This window comes from Phaseolus vulgaris, chromosome 4 (genome assembly GCF_000499845.2).
Source record: "Phaseolus vulgaris cultivar G19833 chromosome 4, P. vulgaris v2.0, whole genome shotgun sequence".
In the NCBI taxonomy this organism is placed as follows: Eukaryota; Viridiplantae; Streptophyta; class Magnoliopsida; order Fabales; family Fabaceae; genus Phaseolus; species Phaseolus vulgaris.
This window is the reverse complement of record NC_023756.2, coordinates 10,767,388-10,778,336: the sequence shown is the minus strand read 5'-3', so window position 1 is coordinate 10,778,336 and position 10,949 is coordinate 10,767,388. Positions and strand designations below refer to the sequence as shown.

The 10,949-nt window shown below is 29.1% G+C and overlaps 1 protein-coding gene across 2 annotated transcripts; it reads left to right on the top strand.

The window, feature by feature from the left end:
* Window positions 1-1,592: 1,592 nt before the first annotated feature.
* On the top strand, window positions 1,593-7,201 carry LOC137837242 (nudix hydrolase 13, mitochondrial-like). Of its 2 annotated transcripts, none has more exons than XM_068646179.1 (6): window positions 1,593-1,836; window positions 2,000-2,093; window positions 5,334-5,448; window positions 5,533-5,616; window positions 6,159-6,308; window positions 6,695-7,201. In XM_068646179.1, the coding sequence occupies exons 2-6, from the start codon at window positions 2,023-2,025 to the stop codon at window positions 6,959-6,961; spliced, it is 687 nt and encodes a 228-aa protein (XP_068502280.1). In that variant the 5' UTR covers window positions 1,593-1,836; window positions 2,000-2,022; the 3' UTR covers window positions 6,962-7,201. The 2 variants fall into 2 exon arrangements, with proteins under 2 accessions (XP_068502280.1, XP_068502281.1); XM_068646180.1 differs by having other exon boundaries at window positions 1,697-1,836; window positions 5,349-5,448.
* Window positions 7,202-10,949: the final 3,748 nt, after the last annotated feature.

Sequence of the window (10,949 nt, the reverse complement as noted above, 5' to 3'; positions counted from 1 at the left end):
TGAGTTAATTCTATTATTAGACCACTATTCCATACAATTTAATTAAATTAATGATACACATTGAGATAATATTTCTCAATTTCGCAATATATATTCTAATAGATTTCCTGGATAATCATAAGATGTATGACGATGGACACACTCTATTTCAATTTTTCAGCATTATATATATACATATATTATTTTTATAGTATAAATGATAATTTATATATTTTTATTTTTGATTTATTTATAGTGATAAAAAATATTTTGTTGAAAAATATTTTGATTTTATATTTTGACGATGAGTGACGTATAGGCTGTCGGCTGATTCATTTCACTCGTGATCCGCAATTTGACTAGAAAAAACGTTTAGTTGGTCAGTAAATTGGTTCAATAAAGTAAAGTATTTACTATGGTTTTCCAATAGATTAAGTAGAAAAATATAAGATAAATAACATATTTTTTATAAATTAAAATTAGTTTGAAAACATGTTAAAAATGAAACTTTTGAATAAATTTTTATAGAATTTTTTTTACAGATTAATTGTAATTTATGAAACAATTATTTTTTTAATTATCGATTTTAAATTTTTTTTGGACACCATTACAGTTAGTTAAGACTAAAACTTAAAAGCTTTCTTGAATGAATCATAAGCTTAGGAACCATATTTAAGGAAGAAAATCAGAATGGTCTCAACAGGGTGATATTCATTTTTTTTTAATTTTTAATGAAATATCAACTATTTTTTTTTTAAAATTAAATTTTAAACTAACCATCTTGAATTAATCATAAGCTTAGGGGTTAAGGAAGAAAATCAGAAAGGTTTCAACAGGGTGATCACCCTATTCATTTTTTTTTAAATTTTAATGAAATATCAACTAATTTTTTTTTTTTAAATTTTTAAACTAACCATCTTTAACAAAATAGTTTTATCCAACAGAGATACTTGCTTCTATTTAATTTGAAATCTGATTCCTTTAATCTATTTATTTATTTCCATTTGCGTATTTATTAAAATGTAAAGTAATAGATAACTAAAATTTTAATTGTAAATTAAATATTAATTTATAATTTTTTATTAATAAAAACTATTTTAAATAAAAATTAATTTTGAATTTATAAAATAATATTAAATTTAATTGATATAATAATTAATTACTTTGTATTTATAAGAGCGATATTTTATATTAGTTTATCCATTAAATTTAAGGTTTTTAGGTCTCATAAATTTATCTAAATTAAGTTAAAGAAGATGCAAAAAATTATGAATAATAATAATTTATAGATGATATAATTTTTCAAAATAAATAACTAATTATATTTTAAAATTTGATTTAACATTTATCTTTAAAACTATCCCTACTAAAAAGAATATCGTTCCTACACCAGCCGATGATAATTAATTTCTGAAACTTGACCATTAAGAAATCAAATTACACAATTATTATCATTATTATTTTCTACCACAAATATGAAAGCATTGATATCTAAATAAGAAAATCTTGAGTGTAATAAAAAGTCAACGAAAAAATTCAACTCCAGCGCTCTGATCCCGAAAGACTGGAAAATCTTCTCACTATATAAACAAAGGCCGTTTCTGCAAATCTATGACCCCTCTTAAGCCTTTATCTCACTCTTTCTTTCTCTTCCATAGAAGCTTTTTCTTCCCTTCTTCTTCGTTCCTTTCTGAACCAGAGTTCAAAGATTCCAATGCTATGTGTGACCTAGTTTCCTTGCAATTTTGTTGAACACACTCAACCTTTCCTTCGACCAACTATATCCTATATAACCATTTTTTGTGCTTCTTCTCTTCTCAGATATTTCGGAAGCTGATTTTTGGGTCTTTTGGCTCTGTAAGTTTCTCACTGTGACATTTACAAACAAAGGAAAACGTAACCCTGTTTGTTAAGCTTTTGCATTAGTGTGAATTATGTTATGATTCGTCCATCTTCGATTAACGTTGTATTTTGTGACATTCTTCAACCGTGTCTTGATTGATTCTCACTGTTGTTTTAGAATTGTACGTTTGAGTAGAATCCATGTCGTTTGTGACGGCACGTACAGGGCGACAACGACAGCGTTACGAAGACAACATGCGCCTCGTTTCCGGGTAAGCCTTATATAGCTAAACATCTTTCATATTTTACTCCTTTGTAACAATCGTGTGTCTGTATATATATATACATAATAAGAATATATAATTATATATAATTAGTGAACTTGATAACTTAATGACAAAAACTTTTTAAAATACGAAAGTTTTTATAATTATTTTATATTTATATGTCAAGGCAAAAACCCTTGGGCCTCTCATATTGGGGCTCTAGCATACTTTGGAGTGTTTCTTACTGTATGAAAGTTCTTCTCTCACTTCCATAAATTTTGTATTTCCAAAAATGTCTTTATCTAATATTTCGGATTGGATAATCTGAAAGTCATTTTTTAAATTCGTAATTAGCTTCCAAATTACATAATTTGAAATTCTTTTTTCAAATGCATGATTAGTTTTCGGATTACATAATTTGAAAATTTTTTCTAGTTTCTGAATTTTGTAATCTGGAAGTCTTTTTTCAAATGCGTGACCTTATTACTTAATCTAGAAGCTACTATCAAATCCAGACTTTCGAATTATATAATCCAGAATACCATTTTGGATTATGTAATTCGAAATATGGAGGTGACACAAGAAGGATAAAAAAATATTTTCATGTTTTATATGAAGGTGTTAGAAAAACATATGGAGGTGCAGAAAGAAACAGTCCACACTTTTTTAACCAATCTCAGGCTTAGCCTTAAAAAAGCATATCCAATTTTAAATGAGAAATTATTGTTAGACAATTTCTTCATGCACCTCCATTTTGTTTTTTCTGCACTTGCATAAAAAACTTGAAATGACAACTTTGCTCTTTTCTTTATTCACATCCCAATTTCCTTTTTCTGGATTCTAAAATTTTAAACTTTAAAATTCAAAATACAAAATTGTATATCAAATTTTAGAATTTGAAAAGTATTTTTTATGTTGAAAAATATATTCTGAATTAAAGAATTTGGAATACAATTTTATATTCTAATATTCTGAATTTTAGAATTCGAAATGTATTTTAAAATCCAAAAATTACCTTTCAAAATCTCTATAATTTTTTTAAAAAATTGTAACTGGAAGGTACTTTTGAAAATATATTACAAACTCTAGAATTTAGAATAAAAAAACTGTATTCCAAATTCTAGAGTTTGAAACGTTTATGAATTGTATAATTTGAAAAAATATCCAACACCTTTTATACAATGATAATTTTAAAATTAAAAGATTTATAAAAATATCGAAAAAAATTATGAAAATGCAGAAAGAAATTGACTTATATATCTATATCATTACTCATGGTACGTCTCAAAGCTTCTTTATTAATAATACATAATTCAGTTTTGTAATATTTTAAAAAATTAATAACCCTTTGCTTCATTAGTGCAGAAATTAACCAACAAAACTATAAACACGTGATCCAAAACGGATAATGAAATTTTTTTCTCAAGATCATGTCTCAACATTATATGTCCCAAAACATAGTATAATTTATAAAAGGTAAATAATTTTTACCATTAATTGCATTAAGCTAGTCTTTTTGCTATTTATAAAACGTCAAGCTTATAAAAGTACAAAACAGAGTATGTAAAAATAAAATATTTCTAATTTATGAATTTTAATATAATTATTATAAAAATAACAAAGTTAATATAATTCTAGTAATTTATTTATCAAATTAATATTTTTTTGATAAACATTTTTTATTCTTATGCTATTTTGTTAAATATAAATATTATAAATCAATAAATTTTCTTGAGTGTATGATATCTATAGCCATGAGATTTTATCAATATAAAAAGGAGTGTTAGTGTAACGTTTAAAAAAAAAAAGAAAAAAGAAGATTAGAATAGAATTTAAAAAAATTTAAGGCGTAAGTATAATTAAAAAAAAATAATGCAATGTAAGTGTAATTCACTCTACAAATTTTATAAGTATTAGTATAAAACATCATCACATTTGTAGAAGATAAAAAATATTCAACCCTTAATTATTCTATGTGGCTCCAAAATACATAATTTCCCTTCTTTTTTCTGCGCTCCTAGTTAATGAAATCGAAATCAAGAACACATATATTTTTAATGAATTTTGAAAAAATGGTTTTATTATTTATTACTTGTCTTATCATGCTGACATTAAAATATTCAACTATATCATTGAGTTTGACCCGAACAAATATAAAATCTAATAGCGTGATCAATTTTGGCTGTTATATAAAACGATAAAACTATCAGCTATTATAGATTCTCGATCTACTCATTCAATATATCTCCCATAGAAACTTCCACCTAGCTCACATGTAAATGCTTCTGCAAACTTCTGTTGAGGCTTAACATGGAACCTTGGAGAAATAATGAGACAACATGCCCTCATCTTTTTGAGAATCTCACAGTGACTCAGCACAGATAAAGATAAACTAGTGTGATAATTGCTCTAACTCTAGTTTTACAACTTGATTTCATTTAGACTTCAAATTGAATTTTTAGATTGAAGAGATTCACTATCATAAGTAAAAAAAGACACATTTACAATCTAAAACTTAGTCCATCAATCTCATTTATACACTAAAATTTACTTAAATTTTTAACCAATCTTATTTACAATCCAATTATCAAAGATTAATAATAAGTTTAAGAAGTAGTATATAAGAATATGTTTATTTTTTCCCAATGTAATTTGATTCTTTTCTTCACATGTACGAGTATTGTTTAACTAATCTTCCATACTAATTTTTATTCTTTTTAATAATATTTTCTTCGTATAATGACAGGTGAATCTAATATGTCAAGAATTTTTTTTTAAAAAAAATAATATGTTTATTTTACAAGTAGGTTTTGAAGGTTTTTACATAATTTTTCTATTTGGGTAGTTTTAGTTACGAATTTGATTGAAAAATACCCTACAAATGTCATAACTATCATAGTATATAGAGTAATCCAATAAAAGAAATATTTGTTGATAAAGTTATCAAAACAGTGATTTTTGAACGAGAAAAATCTATGCTACAAGAGATCCCAACCTGGGTTAATCTTTGTTCAAAGAACAGATAAATCATATAGTGCTGACAGATCATGAGCATTCAGACAGAACTTACAGTAGTTCCATTTAGAAGTATCAAAAGGGAAACAGATTTTGATTTTTGGTAGTTCAAGCGCTTCCAAGCATATATATAACTTGCTAGAAAAGTGGCGAGGAGAAATATTTGATGAGACTTGCAACAACATCTTACCAACAGTTAGAATTAAATTTCTTACTGATGCATTGCAACAGATGTATTCCCTACAGATGGAAAAAGGGAAAAGGAGATCAAAATGAAGATACCGAGGGGATGATAGAAGTACTTATGATTTCTTCACCAAAACGTGATGACCTTGTGTTTCCAAAGGTACTTGATATTGTCTTCTTTCAACCAATAAAAACTTCATCAGCATGAAACTCTTTGTGAAGTGTCACTTTGTTCTCTTTCCAGGGAGGATGGGAGGATGATGAAACTGTTACAGAAGCTGCATGCCGTGAAGCCCTAGAGGAAGCAGGAGTTAAAGGGATTGTAAGAGTAAGTTTATTTAAGTATATATTTATGATATTCATCATTGAAATGTTTAAGCTTGAATTTGAATGATATAATACGTTTTGTTTAACAGTGAATATTAGTATATATACTATGTCATAGTCCATAAACATGACACATAAACCTCCTCTCATTTCTATAAGCATTTGGTATTACACTGTGTATGGGGGAAGATTTGGTATTTAGTTATGAATCTTCTCAATAAAAACACCATAATATGATCAAACTTAGTGTACACAGTTTATCCTGCTAAAGCTGCCCTTTTTCCCAGTTCTGCATAAATATGGTTCCAATTGAAGTCAACTAAGCAAAACCTTCTGCAATGCCAAAAAGGATCAACATTGTTGAACTTCACATTACCACCACCTTTTATTGTGACACTAAAAATAACTGACAAAATGAAGATGATTATTCCATTTTCTCATCCTCTTCTGTGATTATGACTATGCTATTTCTCATTCATATGATCTATGTGATACCAAATTTGAGAAATCTTCATTGGCTAAAGGGTGGACATTCATTTTCAGGAAACTCCCTTGGGGAGATGGGAATTCAGAAGCAAAAGCAGCAAGGATTCATGTAGCCAGGAAGGATGGTGTAGAGGGTACATGTTTTCCTTAGAGGTGACTGAAGAACTTGAGACCTGGCCAGAGCAAAAAGACCATAATCGGCAATGGGTAAGTGTTCTGTATAAATTCTTAAAGCAAATACATAAATCACAACATCATATATAAAAGTACCAAGTACAAGATTCAAACATGTACAGTGGAACTTGTACTTGTAGACATTACATGAAACATAGTATAAATGGAAATACGTTGCTAGAATGTAGAAATCAATTGCTCTGAATAAATTCTGAAAAGAATTACATTAATCACAACATCATAGAAGTACCATGATATAGATATTTAAACTTGACTGTAGTGACATTACATAGCATACTTGGAAACACATTTAAGAACAGAAAACTCATGTTTGAGATATTAAGGGTTAAAAACAGATTTATTTTTAGAAGCAAAGAACATCTTTGGTTAAGGTAAGGTGAATATGTTTTCTTTTTTAGGTAAACATAAAAGAAGCATTCAGACTGAGCCGATATGATTGGATGTGCAAGGCATTGGAAGTGTTTTTAAGAGTTATGGCAGAAGAAGGAAAGCTAAAGAAGGAGGAAAACAATGTTGATTGTTCTTCAATGTCAGTGCTAGATGTGTCAGAAAGTCAAAATGTGTCATCCAAATGCTATAAAAGAATCACTACCACACAACATCATGGTATATCATCAAGAGCCAATATCCTGTCCCATGCTTCCCAGGAGATAGCAATTACTTAGGTTATTGACACACTACGTTTGTGCACTGTCTCTTTATGTGATGCAGTAACTCCTTTCCATTTCAAAAAAATAAATAAATAGTTATAATGACACTGTTACAGTGTGTTTGGTTGAACATTTGAAAACTTGGTTTAGGATAAATTTAATTTTGTAAAAGTGATTTTGGCTAAAAACTTCAAGTAAACCGATTTATGTTAAAGAAGTTTGGAATAAAAAATGGCATGATTTCTTTTAACCCAACACAAGTTATTTTTTAGTTTTTATTCAGTGGCACTTTTGAGAATATTATTGTATTTCGTCGTTTTCAACCAATCATGAATTTTTCAAACAAATCAAGTATGATTGGTTAAATGTACGTGAAGTTGTTAAAAGAATGCACATCTTAAAAAAAGTTAAGAATTAAATTTGGTGAACCATTTCAACTCTTGAGTTCAAGAAACAAGAACCCTATGACAAAAGTTTATGAAACCTTGATAATGAGGAAGAAGGTTTAACAGAAACTAAATAGAAAACTCTTGAATTCTGAAATTTAAAACTCTTTTGTATATTTTAGCTTAATTGCTTGAGATTTATGGGTTTTCCATTAATAAAAGTTTAAGTATTTTTTTAGTCTTAGACAATATTTTTTTTTATATAAAAACTTTCATGTTATGTATTACTATGCAACTTGACATCTCAGATAGACTGACATTTCAAGTAACAACAATAATCTGCCATCACATGAAAAAATATTATTAAAAAAAGAAAATACAAAAAATATGGGGAGACTAGACCAAAAATCATATGTTAACAAAAACGATACATAGGTAGACTATACCTATTCATAAAGAATTCTAATAACAGACTAGCTGGAAGCCTATTATACCAATGAAATGATTCTCTACAAATAAATCCTAAATTAGCCAACTTATCAGCACACACATTCCCTTCACGAAAAATATGAGTAACCTTAAATATGTTTTTCCCACAGTAATTAAAACAAGTATTCCATCGATTACGAAGCATCCACGAAACATTAGTTAGAGCAGTAAACACAACACAAACCAAGGCAGAATCACATAAAAGTCAGACTTTAGTAAGCCCCATCTTTTGAGCTTCCTCCATAACATGTATAACTCCATAAAACTCAATAACCATAGTAGTCTGAACTTCAAGAAACGCAGAGAAAACAGTAATAAACTCCCTCATACTCCCACAAAAAATACCTCCACAAGTAGCAAGACCAGGATATCCCCTAGCAGCCCCATCAGTGTTAATTTTAATTCAGCCTGGTGAAGGGAACTCCCATCTAACAAGAAGAGGACGAATAATTTACCAGTACGAGTATTAATACCAAAAAACTTAATCACGTTGAAATCCAACATATCATTCTTCATTGAAGCTCTAGGCGAATTTCCCACTACACAAGTTAAATATTTAATTACCGAAATAGCCCTAGAAACATCAATCTTATAATGAAATCTAGCATAATTCCTCATATGCCATATCATCCAAATAGAAAAAAGTTATCCCAACAAGCTTAATCAATTTAACCAAAGGACTACCATCACTCTTTATAAAAGAAAGAAGATCATCCTTATTAGAGAAATAAGAAGTAAGAAAAATCTGCCGAACCCAACTATAAATATTCAAAGCATTAGAACATTCAAAAAATAAATGCTGAATAGATTCCTCGTGCTTTTCATAAAGCGTAAATATAGAACATATATGCAAACCTTTATTCTGAATATGCTGATCTGTAGGAAACCGCCCATGAAAAACTTTTCAGAGTACTAGAGTTTTGGAAGACGGAATAGATGAAGACCAAGTGAATTTACCCCAACCACAGGGAACTCTTGGTTCCAAGAAAAAAGTCATAGCCGATTTAAGAGTGAAACGACCAGACTCATCTAGAATCCAATTAGGAATATCCTGTTCCTCCCTAACCAAGATATGATTAAAAAAATGAGGCATCTGTTGTAAAGAAAAAGGAATATTCCAATCACAACCTGTCCTAAACTGAGAGACTGTATCCGAAATGCTAGCACCATTAGATAACCCTGCAGTATTTGCTAAAGAAGTAGTATAACACCATTTATCATTTCAGAAATTAATAAAAGTACCCATACCAACAATCCAAGAAGTATAATCAAGTATAGTAGAATAAAACTACTTAATTCTAGGCCAAAGAGATGAGGATCTATAAACCATTCTAAACTCGTATTTTGATTTAAGAACCCTGGCTTTCAGGAGAAAATACCAAGGCATGTTGCTATAAGCAAAGTTCCAAGCAAGCTTAAAAAGATATGAATTATTTTCATGACGAATATTAATAATCTTCAAACCTCCATTCTCAAGAGGAGAACAAATAGTATCCCAATTCATGGTAACTATGGATTTTTTCAGAATATCACCAGTCCAAATAAAATTTCAACACCACTGCTCAACTTGCTTAAGAAGTGAAATAGACCATTTATACATATTAAAGCTATAAGCTAGAAATGCAGCAATCACCGTATTGACCTACTGAATTCGACCCATAATGCTAAGAGATTTACCTTTCCAAGATGCTAGCTTTAATTTGACTTTATCAACCAAAGGTTGAAGAAATCGACAATTTGGAACACCAACAAAGATAGGCACTCCTAAATAATTGAAAGGCAAACAACCATGACTACAAGAAAGAATATGTTGAATTTTGGTGACAAATCTTGAAGAATTATCCATAGTGAAAAAACTACTCTTAGAATTATTAACATATTGACCAGAAAAATCACCATATGTTTTAAGAAAAAGACTCAAATTTCCAAGAGACTTATTACCCCCCTACAAAAAACAAATATGTCATCAACATATAAAATATGAGAGGGAGTGAGATAACCTTGCGGATTAGCCATATGTAGAATTTTCTTATCATTCACAAGCTTAGAGATATATATACTAAGAACTTCCTCTGCAAGACAACAAAGTAAAGGAGACAAAGGATCACCTTGTCTGACACCTCTACTGTAAGGAAAAAAAATCCACCAAAATTGCCATTTATTCTGATAGAAAGCATAGTTTAACGAAGAATTGTACTAATCCAATCGACAAACGAGGGGTGAAAACCAAAGCGTGTCAAAACTAATAATAAGAACTTCCAACTCAGAGTGTCAAAGGCTTTATGAATATCAACTTTGTAAGCCACATTACCTCCTCTAACCTTTTTAGAAATCATGTTAATAGCTTCAGATGCAATACCAATGCAATTTTGAATCTTTCTACATTGCACAAACCCATATTGATTAGGAGAAATGATTCTAGTAGCCACAAGTGCAAGCCTATCTGCCAGTATCTTGGAAATAATCTTAAATTTTAAATTAGCAACAACAACTAGCCTGTAATCTTTAATGGAATCATTCCAGGGAAATAAGAGATACCACATTACTTTTCATTATAAGGAGAACTAGTTTTGTTTAAAAAACTGTTGAACAACATTGCAAACATTTGTCCTAATAATTTTCCAACAAGAATGATAGAAAACACCACCAAAACCAATATGACCAGGAGCACTATTACCATTAAGATTAAAAACAAGATTTTGATTTCCAAAAAATTAGGACATTTAATCAACATCATATTCTCCTTAGAGGAAACTAGCTCAGGAATATAAGTACCAATAAAATCTTCCATATTACTTGTATCCAGAACATTAGAAATAGACTCAGCATAAAGATTTGTATAAAAGTTCAAAATATGATCCTCAATGAGTTTAGGATCCTCAAAACCTCATTATCAATCCGTAGACGATGAATCCCACTAAAATTATTTCTCCTTTTGACCACAACATGGAAAAAAAGTAGTATTTTGATCCCTATCTTTAAACCATAACATCTTAGCCATTTCTTTCCAAAACAAATATTCACAGTGAAAAGCATAATCAAGTTCCTGCTTAGCAATCTTTTCTTGATAGAGAAGCCCATTAATATTAGACAAACTAGCAGTCTCTAAGTTTTGTTAAATACTAAGG